The 19,835-nt window shown below is 38.1% G+C and overlaps 1 protein-coding gene across 1 annotated transcript in view; it reads right to left on the bottom strand.

Annotated features, from left to right (window-relative positions):
* Positions 1–19,835, bottom strand: part of HHAT (hedgehog acyltransferase) — a 139,820-nt gene that overhangs the window by 110,477 nt on the left and 9,508 nt on the right. The window contains exons 6-7 of the mRNA XM_065752212.1: positions 16,894–17,065; positions 5,593–5,743 (exon numbers count right to left, since the gene is read on the bottom strand). Of these exons, the coding sequence (XP_065608284.1) occupies positions 5,593–5,743; positions 16,894–17,065 (323 nt within the window). The remainder of the gene's footprint in view (positions 1–5,592; positions 5,744–16,893; positions 17,066–19,835) is intronic.

Raw genomic sequence — 19,835 nt, forward strand, 5'->3', positions numbered from 1 at the left:
TATTTCAATACCAAAAAAACATGTAACAATTCTACAGTTCAACACCCAGCCAATATTCTGATATTGGCAAGCAGGCTTAATGCTTGAACATTATGTTCATATCACATGTATGATATGATCCAACAGTGAAAGCATGAAATAAATACATTATGTGAGAAGTCACTACTTGTGATATTTTTTGTATCTGAAATCTTCATAACCAAACTACTTTTATGGTGCCTCACAAAAAAATGTGATGAATTACATTTACTGAATTACTATTTCCTATAATAACTGAATCAACAGAAAGTCTTCCAAACCTAACAGTGGTTTCTATCATTCTTGTTTTCTAATTCACACGTAATTGTAGTCAACTGTGATCAAACGTGGTCACCCAACCTTCCATAGATAGTCAGGGTAACACGACAACAAACAAATACATGTTCAGTCTTCACTAATTTCAGTCAAGTTAAATAACTGACCATTTTGGCCATATTTGGCATTAGAGGTGTTTATCAATTGTGTACTTAAGTTCTATACCCATCTACTTAACTGAACAGACAGTCACACTGCTGTCACTACTGAATTACTTGCAGCAGCAAGTAGGGTACACTTGTAACAAGACGCTTATTTCTTTAGGCCTTACTTGTTTAAAAGAAAAAGTAGGTGCTAAATATTCTTATGAAAGGCCCTCTCAAGCATTTTCTTTACATTTTGTGTATTTTTATGTCCCACTGGTTCCACCAGCACTTACAAATTAGCTCAACTCAGCAAGTCTATTTTTGACCAGTCTCAGCAGAGTTCTTAAAGTGAAATCCTGGCATCACTAAATCCAATCAAGGGTTTGACAGTGACTTCCACAAAGTCAAAATTATATCCAATATTTTTATCTGTGTTCAGCAAGGCCAAGTGCAAGGTCCTGCACTTGGGTCAGGGCAATCTCAGCCACAGATACATGTTGGGCAGAGAATGGCTTAAGAGCACCCCTAAGGAGAAGAATTTGGGAGTTTCAACTGATGAAAGATTCAACATGAGCCAATAACGTGTGCTTGCAGCCCAGAAGGCCAACTGTATTTTGGGCTGCATCAAGAGAAATGTGATCAGAGGATCAAGGGAGATGATGCTACCCTTCTACTCTGCTCTTTTGAGACCCTACCTGGAATTTAGGGATTTGATTTAGTAGTTGGGTAGGGATAGTGATTGGAGGATGGCTGGACTAGATGATCTTGTAGGTCCTTTCCAATCTTATGAACCTATGAACCTATGAATACTGCATCCGTTCTGTGCACCCAACACAAGAAGGACAGAGTTGTTGGTGCAGGTCCAGAAAGGGGCCTCAAAGATTATTAGAGGGCTAGAGCACCTTTGCTATGAGAACAGACAGAGCTGAGGCACTTCAGCACAGAGAAGAGAAGGCTCCAAGGAAGTCCTATAACAGCCTTCCAGTGCCTGAAGGGAGCCTACAGAAAAACTAAGGAGGAACTTTTTATAAGGGCACGTAGCAACAGGATGAAGGGAAATAGTTTTAAACTGGAAGAGGTAAGATTTAGACTAGATAACAGGAAAAAAATCTTTACTCTGAGGGTGTTGAGACACTGAAACAGATTGCCCAGTGAGACTGTAAATGCCTGCTCCCTGAAAGCATTCACAACCAGGCTGGTTGGGGCTTTGAGCAACCTGCTTTAGTGGGAGATGTCCCTGCCTATAGCAGGGGGGTTGGAACTAGATGATCTTAAAGATCCCCTCCAACCCAAACTATTCTATGATTCTTCTGTATTTCAGAGATCACCTCTGAAAGTGTAGCATAAAGAAAAGATACCTTTTGATTTTTAAACAGAAATGCCATGACATTAACTTTTTTTTTTTAATAGAAAGCTTGTGAGAAGCTAGTAGATGAAAATACACATTTTTGTTTTACTGGATTGTCTCTGAAACACACCAGATAACATTTTCTTTCAAAACCAAAGGCTAGAAATAGACCGGGAATGACAGTCCTAATCTCCAGAGAAAAAGCAAAGATGCATAAGCCTGTCTTTCCTTTTCTTGTCTCTCAGTGCCAGCTGCTGGGTAAGTCCCTTCATGCAGCACAGAGTTTTCAAATAATAGCTGTCCAGAATTATAGGGCATATAAAGCAAATCACAACAAAATACCTGGTTCTCTTGAGATTGACCCCTTGTAGCATTTATAGCACTTACTTTGAGATAAGGCTCTTGGGAATGTGCAAATTTTAAGGTGGATGGGCATACAAGAAGAGGAGGAGTTGTGCTTCTGCAAACCTGGTATCAGTCTCTGACCTGAGATAAAAGGATATCTGTGCCATGCTACTCCCACAATATGTCAAAATGCATCAGATCCATGTGTCCAAAATCTTTGGAGAAAAGCACTCAAGGCACTCAGTAATGTAGTATGGAAACACAGAAAGTGTAACTTCCCCCCCTCCCCCAGGAATGGCATTTGTGCTAAACACTGTTTTAAACTATGAACTAATAAGATTCTTCATGGAACACACTGCCAAAGCTGTTCATCAGTAAGTAAGATTTAACATAGGATTTGTGCTATTTCTTCTCTAGTTTCCACACCTTTAGTTCCTCAGTAAGATAGTTTTGCACATTAAATCAATTTGCAACTTTCAGACACACTCTAGCACATCTTTCTCCAGTTGCACTACAATATTGGTTCTCAGCCTAAGAAGTTGTGTAGCAATTCTTTAAAAGCACTCAAGCTTCTAGCAATAGTTTCTTTCCCAAGCTTTACTAACCTGCTTTTACCCTTGGTAAAAGCAAGGAATTTTATCTTATTGTGACCCTTGGTAAAAGCAAGGAATTTTATCTTATTGTGACCTATACAAGATAAAGCAAACACTAAAAATTGACCACTATAGTCAAACTTTTGAATAGTAGTAACTTAATTACACATTTTTAGCTGTGCAACTGCACATTTGCCAAGATTATGATATCCTGATAAACTGAAACCATAGCAACACATTCAGTATTTATATTACCCATGAGGCAAGAAGCAAGATCGCTATTTTATTTTTTTACTCAGGAGATTGCCTTGATTAAAGAAAACACAGATTAGTCAGAATCTACTATAAAACGGGCAATTTCTTTTTAATTAGAGTCCCTTATTTGTAAGTTTGAACAGACACAATTCAGTTAAGTGTTTAATATCATAAAGGGGCATGCTGAGTACCTGATTTGTTTTTCTAATAACTGCTTTGCTCCAGAGAAATTTTAGACACCAAGCCACTACATTTTTCTTCCCTTCCACATTGAGAGCTCTTCTGCCTGCTGTATTACATAGTGAATAATGACACTGTGCGCTGATTTTAAGTTACGCTGCTCTGCATTTGTCATATGCAAATCTTCTGTTGGTATGCTCAAAGGACACAAGGTAGTGGTGGGAGACTGCTCAGTGGCATATCTGCCTTCCTTACATTATGACATTCATGTTATCTTTCTCTACATGCTACCTTCTCTCCTTCATAATATACATTATGATAAGATATTAAAACAACAATGCAAGGTCTTCTAAAAGCCTGCCTACTGCGACAGTCAGTGTCTGAGAGTAGCCTACAATGGGTAACATTGAGAAGGACAAGAGCAAGTCAAGCAATCACAAGGGCTTCCTCTGCACAGCATCTCAGATGTTAGCCAATAGGTGACAATGCATTCCATTGCGTTGCCTGGGTCATCCCATTTCCCAGTCTGGCTCTAGGAATCTTAAACAAGCAATCATTTTATTAAAAGAGAATTAGCTGCAAATCTTGCTAAACCAGCTTAAAATTAGGTTGGATGTTAATAACATTTGTAATTGACCCACATATAATAAAGTTGCTAGGAATACTTATTTAAAAACCAATGTATCCACAAACTACAAAAACTTTAGTATTTAGCACTTCAAGGAAACAGCATCACCACTCATGAGACCTCACAACACAAGCTATTTGCTTTCATCGTTTTTTCATTGCTTTTATGGAATACTCATCTCTTCTGCACTTTGTCTACATTAGTCCTTTTCAGACACCTGCCTAGTTTAAGAAGAAAAAAAAAAGCTATTTCCAACTTTTAACTATGATCCTATACAGCACAATGAAGCACATAAAGACTGTTAGCCTCTGTGTAGTAGAGATTCATGAGTTTTACTGAAAAGGTGCAAGGCACCATAATTCTAGAATTCGTTGGGCAAGCTACGTGAGACTTTTTAGATAAGCATGACCCCATAATTCATTAGCAGCCACAGGAAATTCTACTACCTATATAGCTTTGAGAACAAGAAAACAAATCAACTGTACACTAACTGATTTTTAAATCAAAACTTGTAAACAAATCCCATATGCAGAATATTATTTCTGGGAGTCACTGTTTGCTACCTATATGAGCAAAATCTCTGGGCAAAGAGAAATATTGGTTGTTCACATTTTTTTGCTTCTGTAAAAAGGTAAGTAATTAAACTTTACCTACTTTGATACTTTTCAATTTTGTTATAAGAAAGAATTATGAATATTTTATAAAAGAACAGCAAATGTTTTTGATGTGATATACCACACCCACCTTTGAAGCACAAAGTACTTCTTGCATTGTCTATTACAATTACCTGACAAAGCAGTGTAATTACCATTTCTGCTGAAATTCAGTTTCATCTGAGACCTCTAGGGCAATGGCCAAAATCCCTGGCATAACAGGGAGAGGAGTTAAAAATACTGCTGTTTGCAACTCTGCTTGCAAGGGCCAACAGACCAAATGATAAAGCTCTCAGGAGCCTCTCCAGTAAAAATCACAGATTTCTAAATGAACTCTGTAGGTCAGAAGTTCAGTTCAAACTCTTTCCAAAAGACAATTTAAACCTAGGAGTTGGCTAGTAGCTCAAATCACTCCTTTAACAGTTCATCTGTTTCATCCATCCTATTTAAGCTGCATTTCTTACCTGAACACAAAATAGCAACAGTTTCAAACCATTACAAACCATAAAGCTTTCCTGTTACAACTAGCTTCAAGAAGGAAACAAAATGAAAATTTCATCCAATAAAGTCCTGGTAATAACAGGCCCACTGTTTTCATGACTAAAATGAAAAAGGTTTATACAGTCAGACACCAAAACGGGTAAGTCTCATTATCTAGGCTCTGTGCTAACAGAATGAAAGAGACAAGTGTCTGTATGAGAAAGCTGACAAGTTGTTTTAAACATCGTTTCTAGAGACCTGGGGCACATCCTCCCACAAACTGGAAGAATTTGGGGCAGGGGTGTAGAGAAGAGGAGGAAAGAAGCAAAGTGAATCCACTATTACATACAGGATAGATACCAAAAAGAATTCACCTGGGAAATGGTTTTCAGTGAAAATCATAGAATGGCTTAGTTTGGAGAGGACCTTAAAGATCACCTTGTTCCACCCCTCTACTGTGGGCAGGGCTGCCCATCCAACCTGCCCTTGAGCACCTCCAAGAATGGGGCACCACAGCTACTCTGGGCAGATAAATCACAGGGATTAGAGAGAAAAAGCACACAAAAGTGCAGGCAAGCATATCGGTGGCCATGAAAGTAGACACACATGTTCTTACATATCGACTGTAATGTATCACGAAGAAAATGTCTAAATAGTAATATTGACTGACCTCCACATTTTAGTGAAACTGTGCATCAGGCTCACACAGCGAGGAAGAGCTGGAGGTCTGAGTCCATCCATCCGGAGAAGGAGGGCAGCAATACCATACAGAACAAGGTACTTCACGTAAAAAAATAATACTTGAGCTAAAGCCACACCACCTAAAAAACAAAACCACCACACCAAGCTCGTATCTTAAACGACTCTAGAAATATTTTAAAAACCTGCAGATACTGATAACTTCCAAATAGCCATTCACTATTCAAAAAACTAAAGCAAGCACAATACCTAATTCTGTAACACATACAGGACACGGACGCACATGCAGTTATGACATCAGGCACACATTGTACTATTATTCCAATATAAAGGCATAAGTAAGCATCTGTATTTCCATTTCCAAGATCTCCCTGGATTGCAACATCTACAAAAAAACAAATACTGACACTGTGCAAAAAAATCAGAACTTACTAATATGAGTGACAAATATTTACTACAGCAGCAATAGATTTTCACCTTTACCTAAAAAGCACATTCTATAGCATCAGTGTCCAACCTTTTGGCTTGCCTGAGCTGCATTAAGCAAAGAGGTACTGTCTAGGGCCACATCTACGAAGGTTGCTCCGAAAGTAATGCTTCCTAATCATCTTCATGGAAACTACAACTGATACAAAGAGCATATTAACACCACTTAATAGAGTAAATTCTCCACCACAGAACATTCTTTTTCAACAAAGTCACCACCACTAGTTATGTATTTTCACCAGCAATGAATAAAAGCCCGCATGTTGCATTCGTAACATCTCCACCAGTGGAGGTGACCTACTGTCACCACTTCTGAAATGCACCACCAACCGTCTCACAGTGCTTGCATCCACTGTTTGGTCTCCATAAATGCTCAACAAGCACTGCTGAATGTCAGTGGGTGCCTTTTTTTTTTTCCCACATGAATGAATTCAGTGACAAACCATTGCTTCATACACACTTCCACATCAGATGCCCTTTTGTCAGACTGCTCTTCTGCTGTCACATGTCACACAGCAACAACATGCAATAGAATATTGGTGGAAATATTTTCAAACCGTACCCTCGTTTCAGCCCAAATGGGGTGAATAGCACACCAATGTTCTGCTGGTTCTGAGTGATGGCTGCACAGCTGGGGCAGAGCTGCTGCCACAACAAAGCAGCAGCAGGGCACAGCCCACAGGTTTGGTATGCTGGCACCTAGCAGACACTTCCTGTCTGAAGTGAAATTTCAGTGGTGTACTGGTTCACAGCCCAACCCCAGGATATGACACAAGAACACAGCAATATCAGGTGATACCTCACATTTCATAGGTGAAATGAAAATCAGACTGGCTATGCTTAAAGAGTTATTACTGCTGTGAATCACAGTCTCAGAATAGAAAATTTAGCACTGGCAGTAACGAATTTAGGCACCCTGAAACTGCCAACTGCCAGTCTTGAAAGCTCATAATTTCATGCCAAGTCTCACAGTACTTGGCCTGTTACCTCAGAAGCATAAAAGATTATAACAATAGAGTTCCAATTATCAATAAAAAAAATAAAAAATAGCAGTAAGATTCACAATAATAGAGCAAAAGTTTTTAGTTTTTTTTTAAGTGTATGTACACAAGTAACCAGAAAACCCCCAAACCAAATAAAGCCCAGCTACAACTTTTTAAATATCAGATTTTGGTGGCAGTGTAGAATACAGAGGGGAAAGGATGACCTTTTAAACACCTCTGATTGCTCCCAGTTGTACTGGAAGGAAGATGGTTCACGTGAATATTCTAAATGTTATTTGGCTGAGTAAAAAAGAATGATCAATAACGATATAAACCAAAATTCACTAAAAAGCAGAGGCCACCATCTTCATCAAAATCAATGAGAGTTCACTCTCCCAGAAGATCCACTGACTCTCCTCTGATTGTCATCTGCTATTAAAAATCCACTCCCAGAGGAGGAAAGATGAAAATAATTTGTAAGAGTGAAAAATTGGAAAATGCCATTGTTATATTTCCTTCCATTCCAGTGATTTTTTTTTCACTGATATTAAAAACCATGTGACTTGGAGAACTTTATATATTAAATATAATTTCAAAATCTTCCAGGACACTTTCCTCAGAAACTAAATTTTCACTCTGACTCCAGTAGTCTAAGTCTATATGAACACTTATATCATCTGCCTTTTTTTCCCCCCAAGTCAAAGCATCCCTTTTGCATTCTGTTGACTAACGACTGTACTGTGGATGATGACCGAAAGTTAAACATTAGAAATCTAATATAATACATAATAACCTAAGGTGAAATTCTGGCACTAGCAGTCAATTGCAGAACTCCTGCTGGCTTACACATGTCCAGCATTTTGCTGCTGCAATCCTCTATTTTTAGTTTTAATATTATCATCCACATGCATGATATAAGAAACAGTTGTACCATACAAGATAAAAACTGATAGCAGAAAAAATACCTAGACATGAGGCTTATGGTATTTTCCTTCAGGGAAGGAATCATCTAATATTCAATAACATTCTTTCCCTGAGGAAAACAAACAATCTTAAGAATTATTTGGACAGTAGCCAGTCAGCTACACATTAGATTACCACTAAATCATTTATATAGCCAACTTTCTGGTTTAATTCCTATCTCATTCAATTTCTCATTTCTTTTATGACAAATTTCATAGGAGAGCTGAATGTTGACACCCACACAAACTGACTATAAAGATTACAGTTGCCTGTGTACTGGTAAAATTGAAAATCCTTTGGCTGTGCATGACAGATAAAGATTTAGTAACCCAGACTAGCATCCTCTTGAGGATCAAAACTATCAATACATTTAATTTTTAAATACAGTGATGAAACAATCTGAATTTTCAGATTTAAAGTAATAAGTCGCAGGGGGAAAAAAAGCAATTTCACTATAAGTAATAACATTAGCCTAATGTTAACTAGTCTAGACAACTAGTCTACCAGTAATCTTGTGATTACTGGTAATGGACAGTCAGCTCAATAGCACCGGCATCTTACAACAGCATGGGCATCACATCACTGACATTATCACCTGGCACACACTGGCTGCTTTGTGTGTGGCAATTCTGAAGCTCTCAAGATCACTGATGTAAAGGCCCCCATCAATATGTGAATGAAATTCATGCTGATCTTCAACTCATCCTAGCTTTGCAAGTGTTCTGGGCCACACATCAAAAATCTGGGGGTAAGATTCACAGCTGTGCAACAGCTGTCCTGCACTGGCAACTTGCACAGGCTTCAAACCTTCTTTGCATACCTGAGGCACTCCAGCTGCTTTGTATTAATTATTATTGTATTTGTATTAATATAATGTATTACCATTATAGCACAAAGCAGACAGAAGTACACTGCTTCATCTGATATAAAAACATGAAATTAAACAAAAAAAAGACAATCAATACAAAAATACTCACATTCATTATCAGTACCACACTTTGCTCCCTAGTGTTCTATTTAAAGCTTAAAAGAACTCCCAAAAGAGCATCATTTTAAATTGGAACAAAGCTGAGAAGCTTTATCACCTGTATATTGAAAACATTTAAGAGAAAATATTGCAAAAAGTACATCTTTTTTCTAAAATGACCTCAAGGGATTCACAGTCAAGGTTAAATTTAAGAACTAAAATGTATCAAGGCTTTAAAAATATTGATTTAAGGTACCCATACAATCTTAATTACATGCACTTCAACAGTTAAGCTGCTTGAAATCCCAGATTAAATTGACTTGATAAAGATTGATATTTTCTGTTTCTCAACTCACAATCCTTTTAAAGTATTCTAAATTTTCCATGACTTTAAAGACATATTTTCTAAATCTTCAAAGTTCCAACTTCTTCAAATTTGCTCCAAAACTACATTTCACAAATTTCATAGAGCTTTTTCTCAAGGATTATTAAAATATTCACATATTTTTTTTCTTTTTCTTTCCTCATACTCCTCAAAATCCTGACTAATAATTTTTTAAATTACCAGATAGATCACTTCTGTAAGTGAATTTTTTTTGAATTTTGTTTTTACCTAGGGATTAGAAGCAATTTTTCTGTTCATGAACTATCACCAAAGCATATTTATGGTCAAGAACTGTATCTTAGCTTGCAGTGTTACTGATGAGGCATGAGTATGAAAGCAGATTTGCCTTTTACACAGCTGTCATGACCCTGCAGCATTAAGAATTGTAGATGCTTCTTTCTGTCAATAACCAGGGCAGTTACTACTAGAAAACACGTATTACAGTCAAACATGAAGTCATTTTGAAAGGGTTACTGACATATGACAGAAATCTAGTAAGAAACATAGCTCAGAATTTGATCTTATATCATCAGCTTAGAATACTGAGCTCTACGGGTTCATTTACCCTTTCTTATACTTCACAAAAAATATTAAAAAAAAGCATATGATGCAGAGATTTTCTCACACGTGAGAAGCTCCATGAAAGAATATGGCTTTGCACTGCAGCAAACTGGCTAAATATATATATAGATAGAAAGAGAGACAGTGAGTTGAGAATGAGTTGAGAACTACCTCAACAATAATTCCATCATCATCAGGAACTTCCAGCTTTAATAAACCAGCATCAGTAAGACTACTGATAAGCTTCACACGATGGGCTACTGCATTTTCTTTCTAACCACACACTCCTCTCTGCCAAGAGCTCCACGCCAGGACCGACTATGACCTTCTCAAGCTGGTGCTGACCCTGGCAAGAAGTTACACTTCATCCTGAGAAAGCCTTCTACAAATGTAAGGTTAATGCAGCACCAAGCAGACTCTACATGAACTGCTGAGTAAGCAGAGCTCTGCAGCCACTGTGTTGCCGTGCTGTAATCTTTTGGATGGTACAGTCTTCTTGTATTACAACAAGCTTTTGATACTGTTTCTCACAGTATCCTTCTGAACAAAATACCCAGCGTACAGCTAGACAAAAATAAAATACCATGAGTGAACAACTGACTGACGGATTGGGCTAGAAGGGTTACAGTAAATGAGTTACACCAAGCTGGTGGCTTCCAAGCTGCTGGAGTTCAAGGAGCATTTGGATGATGCTCCCGGACATTGAGTTTGAATGCTGGGTGGTCCTGTATAGAGCCAGGGGTTGGATTCAATGATCCTTGTGGGTCCCTTCCAACTCAGGATATTCTGCAATCCTGTCCTGTCCCTTGCTCAGAGCTAACTGCCTGCTCATACAAGCTGTGCTAACCTGAATCAATGCAGAAATGACAGCTCAGTTCAATTACTCCTGTCTCTCTAACCCCTGCAAAAGAGCACAGTGCAAGAAGCACTGTAACTGCATTAACCTACAAATACAAACCAATTAAATTAATAATTAGGCTCATGATACTCAGCAGTTATCTTTCACTGCTGTTTGGTAGTGCTTTGAAAGAGGTGCAGGCTCATAAAATGAAGATGAACAATAGGAAGAAAGAAAATACAACCTGGACTCGTGCTGCCTGACTTCACAGCCCAGTCTTCCAGCAGCACGCAAGAAAAGTGCCTAAAGAAATGAAGTGACAGCAGGAAAGTACATCCTACAATGCTTTTTCTTTTAAGACAACCAAGTAGAACAGACAATCAGCCCAAAGTGAAGTCACTTAAACCAGACAGAACGTCTAGCATGCAGAGGTCTTCTATACCACTTAATTAAGAAACAAAACCAGACATCTATCAAAGGACAGACATGTCTTTAAAATCACCTACCTTAAATATCCCCAAACATCAACCATGGCTATTACATACATTACACTACAAAGAACTCTAATTAAATCAGCAGTTATCACATGAGTAAAAAACTAGTCGTAAAGAGTAGGTTAACTGCCAACATTATTTGATTCTGCAGCCTGCAAGAATGCTTATCTAGCATTTTCACTCCCTATTTTAAAACAGTGAACTATCCAGACTTTTTGAGAACATTACTAAGGTTTCTAATGCATGTTTACATTCCACTTTCCAAAGCAGACAAAGATGCCAAATATTTTCATAAGATTTTTCTTATCATTATCATACATGATGAAAAAAATCTCAGATTACTCCGTTAAGTATTTCATTACCATTTAAACGGATGCAGAGATACCCTAATTTTAATCACAAAACACTGAGTGGTTCTGAAGAATGAACTGAGAAACCAATTTCCTATTTATGGGCTTATTAGAAAAAGAATTGTAATGCATCTGGCTCACATGGACTATAGCGGTCTTGCTGTTTCAAAGAGGAACTTGCGTAATATTTTACTTTTAACAAATCAAAACATGAAATTCACCAATTACAGATTCAATCAGACAGCTCCACCCTTGAATAGACCATATCATTCAAGATTATTTTTATATAAGCAGCATGTCAGTCAAAGGGAGAATATGCTTTCAACATTCAACAACCATTCCAGTCTCTACGTAACAGAAGATTCCATCAGAATGGGTTTTACCATTAACATTTTGTGTCACAGCAAAGAAGTCACTGATTTCTATTTTGTTGAACTGCCAGTTATTATACAAATTAGCAAATCAGTCATTCAGCTACAGAAGCCTGAAGAAAATGAAGTGGAAGAGACTGCCAATCTATCTGCCCTTTACTTCATTTTATATTCTTTCTTTTCCTAGACTTCATTACAGACCATGGCCACACAGTAGTCACTAGAGTAGATAGACCTCTAGTACGCTTCAGTGTAGTACCTTCAATCTTCATCGCCTGCAATCTTCTTTTCGTTATGCAAAACACAAAGGAAGCAAATTAAATCCAATCAACTTCAAAAATTGAAAATAATGAATCATCATGGTTTCCATTTTCATGCCTAGTGGGCCTTCTAATTTGTCATTACTTCTGGAAGTACTCAACCCTTCCAGGTAATCTGAACATCACTGCCAGAATGAGACGCAGTACTGAGAAAAAAATCATGGAATTGATATTATTCGTCCATTGTACTTTTCATATAGAATCACAGAATATCCTGTGTTGAAAGGCACCCATAAGAATCACTGAGTTCAAATCCTGGCTCCACAAAACAAGGAAGGGGAGAGCTGTGAAAGACTCTAGGAGCACCCTTTAATGCTCAGTTGACAGGTGCTCATTATATGGGGGACCTGGGAGATGAGCTGAAACTAATTTGTATCTGAAGTTACCCTCTAAGAGTTATTATTTGGATATCTGAGAGCACCTCTAACCAAAGCAAGCTCTTACCTTCTCCCCCACATAGGATTTAACATCTTCGCAACCAAACACAGTCCATCGGTGAAAGAGAATATGATTATATACTCAGCATGAAATTAAACTTCATTCAGACCAATACAATGCAGTTTTTTTGTTCATACATATGGAATTTGTTCTCCAGTATCCAAAGTAGCAGCCTGTGAAGAGCTACAAGACAGTCAGCTGAAAACTTCTCAGTCAACCTGGACACGAGCAGTATTCTGAAAGGCCATATCAAAAACAACAGAATTGGTTTTGGCATCTCTGATGATGCTCTCTTTTCACCATTCTGCTGCACTGAAAATAATCACAAGCAACTCCATCTGTTTTGATATCAAAGACTGAACTGAATTCTTCCTACATTAAGGTCAACACAGCCCAAGCTTCACTGTGATATAAACATACACAAGTTAAAAGTAGCTTATGTAGAATGTTAAAGGAAATAAAATTTAAATAGCAGGAATACTATGTGGTAGAAGAAGTGTTGACATCTATGTGCCAAGTGAGAACTGCAGTACTGAGAAGGAGATAGCCTGAAAAGACAGAACCATAAAAACCTTCTGCTCTATTTGCAGCCAGTGGAAAAGATACATGCAGCCTCAAGCCAGCTTTTTTTTTTCCCCCCTCTCTCCTTTGCTGGATTTCTGTCAGCAATAAAAAATTCAAGATGGAAAAAAAATGAATTATACAACAATAGAAGAATTTAAATAACGAACATCCATAATATAGTAACATCTCAGGAAGACATGTCATTCTTTACTAAGTGAAATGCTTCATGTACCCGGTAAGTTAGACTGGTCAGCATCTTCTCAATCCCTGGAAAACCCACGGTACCTATACCTCAGTACCTATAGTATTCAGAAGGACTTTGAAGGTGTCAGGTCTAGAGAAGCGATCCCTTCGGTGGCTCTAAACTAGTAATATTAAGACACTTTCTGAAAAAAAACACCTTAGTCACCCTGCTGTCTCATAGTCATTAATTTTACAAGTCACCTGTACATCATGCGAATACATTTCCTGCTGGGTGAGAGTTGTTGCCTTCCAGTTCCAAAAACCCTTTAATCCTCACAATAAGAAAAAGCAGACTAAACGGCAAAGATCATCACATAAATAAGAGAAGATGGGTACATGCAAGTAAAGAGACTGGAAGACACTCAAAAAATGAAGGTTGAAGCAAGGCTACAATACCCTCTAATTCTAAGACACTAAGTGTCACAGGGAACGCATAGACCAACTGGTTTTTTTGGGACAGAAGGTAGGCTTCTGCATAACAGAAGAAACTCTGCTGACTCTGACTTATTCTCATTCAGAAGAATAGGAGAATACTCAGAACTATGTATTTGCAAATGAATCAGGAGGAACAAGATAATCACTAGGCAAAAGTGCTTTTACAGTAATCACAGAATTGTAAGGGTTGGAAGGGACCTCTAAAGATCATCTGGTCCCCCCACCCCACCCCCCCCCCCCCGCCAAGGCAGGCTCTCTAGACCAAGTTGCACAGTACTGACTTGTAAAGGGCATGCAGAAAAAGAAGAATTCAAACATTGGCATAAGAAGATCTTTGGCTTAGCTGCAGGCATTCAAAATATACCCGTAACTGTTTTGTATACTTTTTTCTAACTCCTGCCACATAAAACATCTCTCTTGCTGAATGGTAACAAAAAACACGTATTTAACATGGGGTAATATAAGCGCGTATTTGCATGAAGAAGAAAATACACTCAGTTATGCTTCTTGAGCTAACTTCAACACATTTTGTCATTTGTGGCCAAGTCTGAAGGCTGACATTTTTAAACAAGAATTGTGACTCAGTGAGGTTTTGTCTATTTGCAGTCTCACTTCACAAGAAGTCTGTTGTTTCATGCTTCTGTGAGGTGTATTCTGACCATCATCAATGCCCTGAAGATCCCTTGAGCAAAATCTCTTAGCGCTGTTGTCTTTACCTGCACTGCTGGTGTTTAATGCTTCCAATTCAAAGATATCCCAGAAGAAAAGCTGGGGAGCAATTACAATTTCCCTAATTAGAGCTGGTTACAAGACAGCATAACAGCCTTTCCCTTAAGTTCAGCATGCCACAAGGAGCAGCCATGTATCGTTTGATGGAAGTAGATGTTTCATGCTGCTTTGAAGCTGCTGTGGGTTAAATGTGAAAACAAAATTAAAAACAGCAGCGCAGAAGGCTAATATACCGTGCAGTTAATACTCCTGAGCCAACAACAAGCTTCTTGGTCTCTTGACTCCATTATCTAATGTAATTGGTTTTAATAACCCCAAATAAAAAGCAACAGAGAGGAATATTTGGCTCTGTACAAGAACTGGTGTAGAACCATGTTAAGCTCCATAATGATTCAGTAAGAATCAATAGAAAAAGAATATTACAGGTACCCTTACTTATATCAGCATCTCCCTGAACCAAGTAACAATGGTGGCCACTCACTAATTTGTCTCTGTATAATTACTAGGATGAAACTTGTAGATATCACTCTTTAAAAGAGTTTTCTATTTCCACAGGTAAATCCCACCATAAAATCTTTTTTGAACTATTAGTATTGAAAGCAGGTGCTTAAAAATAAGACAAAGCTTAACAAGAGTGGAAATGCTCTCTGAACACAGCTCTTCTAAAAGCAGGGTCTCTTAAGAGCACTTATTTCAGTTCAAATGATTGTGTCTTGTTCTGGTAGTTTCACAGTCTAAACTTGCTTTAAATCTGGCTTTCATTGCCTGAAGTAGTTTTAAAAGTATTTTCTAATCATCTGCTCATAAATAGCTCTAATTCTTAGGACATAACACTCAATTCTGCTAAACAAGTATACAGACCTCTGCTATTTTCTGGAAAGTAACTTTTTTTTGTTGTTTAAATCAACAGTTAGAAGCCTTCATGGGAGGCAAGAATCTGCCAATAACACCAAACCTAGAATAGCTTGCCCATAAAACTGCATACTTTGCTGTCTTGTCAACTGGTCAGCATTTACCAGGTTCTGTACACTCACTAACACCATACAGGTTTCTTTATCACACAGACAATCCTGCAAACAAGCTAATTTAATGCAACTATAAATTCCTATTTGAAACAGGAGATGCAAATTCAGAATCCACTTCCTAAATGGTTAGTGAGTAGGGAGGCATGGAATAAAGCCTGAAAGCAAATGATCTGCTGCTGTCTGCTCTCTCTTATTTTATTTATATACATATATTATATATAAATATACATTTAATATGTACACAAGTACGTACACACATACTCTGAGATAGCATGCATTGCCCTCTACTGGTTAGAGCCTAGTATGCAGAGGTCTTTGTACAATGCTGTTCATAAGCAGACTTCAATAAGTGCTCAACAGGGCTGTACTAATATGAGATATTGATTCCTGATGCTTGTCAATAAAGTAAGAGGCATCTCCTTCAACTCTAAAAATCAATTATTTTCCAAGATTTATTTTTAATGTTTGGGGTTTCCAGTTTCCATTCCTCCTGCTTGGTGATATATGTAGGGGCACAAGAATTATACAAACCATGCATACAAGCGGTTGCAGGTTAGCCTATTTCTATTTACATATCCACATGCAAATTACTACCATTTTATATGACATTCATAAGTGATCACTTCTGCCCTCAGTTAGCATTTTAATCAAACGTAAGAAGATTGAAAGGTAGCAGGAAGGCTTTAAACATTTAAACTGTTAGAGCATCTAGAACTTCTCTGGGCAACCTGTTCCAGTGCTACGCCACTCTCTGAGTAGAGGATTTGCTCCTAAAATCTAACCTAAATCTTCCATTTTAGTCTAAAATCGTTCCCCCTTGCTCTATTACTATCTGCTTGCCTAAGAAGTTGGTCTCCCTTTTGTTCACAAGCTCCCTTTAAGTACTAGAAGGCTGCAGCGAGGCCTACCGAGAGCCTTCTCATTTCCAGGCTCAACAAACCCAGTTTCCTCAGCCGGTCTTCTCACATGGTATCATAATAGTCTGTATTAAGATAGTCTGTCATCTTCTTGACTGTGAATGGCTACAGTGTACTATTCACAAGTAGTAAATACATGACATCAGGCTGGTATTCTTGGAAGACGAAGAGACAGATGATTTCTTTTTTTAAACTATACTCACCTAAGGCCCAGTATGACATAGCTTCCAAAGGTGAAGAAGTGCTGCAAATAGCATGAATATACATGAAGTGAATCATTAGCTCAGCCAAGCACCACCAAAAGAAAATACGAATTATGCCCATGATTAAGACGCCAAGATTGGTCTTCAAACTGAAGGCTTCTTGTTTTCTCATCTAAATGAAAAAACCCAAAGAAGTTATATGACACACAACTGACCATGTTACTCAGAGACTCATCTCAAAAACTTTTTTTTAACATAATAATAATGAACTGCAAATGAAATCTTTAAGACAGCCATCTGTCTAAACTATTTGAGAATTTCTGATATGCCTTTTTTTGATGTAGCCTGGTTTCCCCTTTCTCAAACTCACTAAGCAGGAATCAGCAAGTAGAAAACTGAGTGATAATCCAAGCAAAACAAGTTTCACATCAACGCCATAAGACAAGCTGCATTGTTTGCAATATTTATATATTCAGTTCCATTTACATGTGGTGATGATCTTTCCCTGCTCCAGATAATACTTCCATTCTTACTGCATTGGAAAAGCTATCTGTGCAGTTAATGACGTGAGAATGCAATGGTTTTTGCTAACACAGTGCAATGCTAGACACCCTAATGTAGGGAGATCCAGACAACTCTTGCCTCATGCTTCACATGTTCCAAAGGGTCTCTGGACTGCTTTGCTACTGCATGCTGCCCAGGACTTCAGATGTATGACCTTTGCATCTGCTTCCATTTTGCATTTATTCCAAATGGACATTTTAAACAGTTTGACCCCACAGGCATCTCTCAAAACACACTATGATGTAAAAAGACATCACGTGCTCATCCCTGCACCCTGCCTTCAGAGGTTACATCCCAGTCACCAGCTGTTGCCAAACGAATTTAGTGCCAGGAGGCCCAAGGGTCATTACTCACAATGTCATCACTTTCAAGATGGCCTAAGGAAGGACCGCCTCGTTAACAGCCAATTTATTTCTGGAAAGCTGTCAGACTGGAGAGGAGTTTATTAAAAGCTGACAGACCATACAAACCAAGTTGCTAAGTGTCTAATTCAGAGAAAAAAGAAAAAAGAAAAAAAAAGACTACCCAGAAAAGCATACATTTATTTGCATTTACAAGTGTGGGAAACACAGCAACAAACACAGAAAGCACAACACTACAATAACAACTGCTCTTATTTTTACTCTACACATTCTCTAAGGGCACTTGTCATTATGAGGTCTGTTCACACAGAGGAATAAAACACAGAAAGAGCGTGCCATACTGGAGCAAAACAAAAGTTTTGGAAGAAGGTATAAATTACACACTGCCTGCCTATCTGTACAAGAGGATTACAAGAAAACACAGAGCTTTCATTGTGTAATTTTTGGATTATTCTTCTTCATAGGTTCTGTGAAAATCTCCCAGTATCACAAGAACTACTCAAAGAACATGAACAGAAAGCTGGTATCTTCAGGCTCATTCCTGTCACACTGTTAAGTTTCCAGAGAAAATCCCTCCCCTTCAGGTTCTTGTAAAAAAAAAAAAATAATAATAAAAAGCCTCTTAGAACTAAAACATCCTGAAACAGCAATGTCATTGTACTTCCAGAAGTATGCAATTATCAGTAATGCATCTCATGCAAACTAAGTCCTTCACTCCCTTCCTCAAGCATGCACAATCATGGTACACAAGCACTCCGGGGGCTCAAGCAAAAGAAGCAACACTATCTCCCACAGAGTACTAGGAAGGAGCACATTTTTCAAGCTGTCCAAGCAGCCCACAAAGCAGGCAGGTCCAATCCCAACAGCCAATCATGAGAGTACACTGTATCAAACAAATATTTAGTCCTGCAGATAAATTCTCAAGTCCTATAGAACCAATCGGTTGTAGAAACAGCCAAATGCCTTAACAGAATCCAGAAGAGATTCATTTCTTAGTTCTTGTACATTATCGATAGCTGTACATCATGAAAAAAGTTTAAAGATAATACAATTGAAGGACAGCAGGATTATCCAGGCAGTAATCCTACCAAACAAAGCAAAGATAACAGCTTGCTCTTAAAAGTATCTCAAACTTCTGCCAGCTGCACAGGATTCATTACCAGAGAACAGTTCTTCATGTTCTCCTGTAGCACAGGTCAGTGAGATATACACAATGTGCTGAGCATTTGCCAGTTAGGTGCAAGTTAAAAATGAGGCAAGATAAGGTTCACAGCTGGCAGGTTCCTCAAGATGCCCCACCAGACTCCTACATCACTAACTACAGTAAACAATCTGCTATACTATTTTATTACACCTTTTTTTTTTTTCTGCAGTAAAAGAGAATTCAATCAAGTAACTCATTGGAAAGATTGCCTATAAGACTTTTTACATGTTGTCAAACGTATGCCAAGTTCTATTCTTCAGTTTTTAAACCAGACATCAAAAATATACGTAAACAAGCAACCCACTCATCTTCACACACAACACTCTTCCTAAAATCCCAATCATATTTGCTCATACACCTAACACACAGACAGCTCTGCTCACTTGGAAATGAACAAGCATACTAACTCTGTAGCTGATTTTGTACTAACTACGTGACATTTTGGAGCCTACCATGAAATCACAGCCATTTGCACAATACACTTCCAAATCCACAACTACAACTACTACGTTCTATTTCTATTCAGGCCATTGGTGAAATACAACAGCTTCTCATTTCTGCTAGGCAACGGATGCAAGTTACCAGCATTATTGATCTCTTTCATTCACGTAACAGCTTCTCTGCTTCCTTTTTCAATAACTCTACTTTCCAGCGTGCTGAGCAGAAACCCTCTTCTCAGTCTCAGCTTCTGCAGTTCCAATCTCCTGTTCTGACAGCTGCAATAAACACACTTCTGGTATCACACACCTTGAACAAACTGCTGAGAGCTGCTAACTTCAAAATCTGTCTCTAACTCAGATGTCAAAGTGATG

This window comes from Cyrtonyx montezumae, unplaced genomic scaffold (genome assembly GCF_038088225.1).
Source record: "Cyrtonyx montezumae isolate F1298 unplaced genomic scaffold, pur_monq_1.0 scaffold_0, whole genome shotgun sequence".
In the NCBI taxonomy this organism is placed as follows: Eukaryota; Metazoa; Chordata; class Aves; order Galliformes; family Odontophoridae; genus Cyrtonyx; species Cyrtonyx montezumae.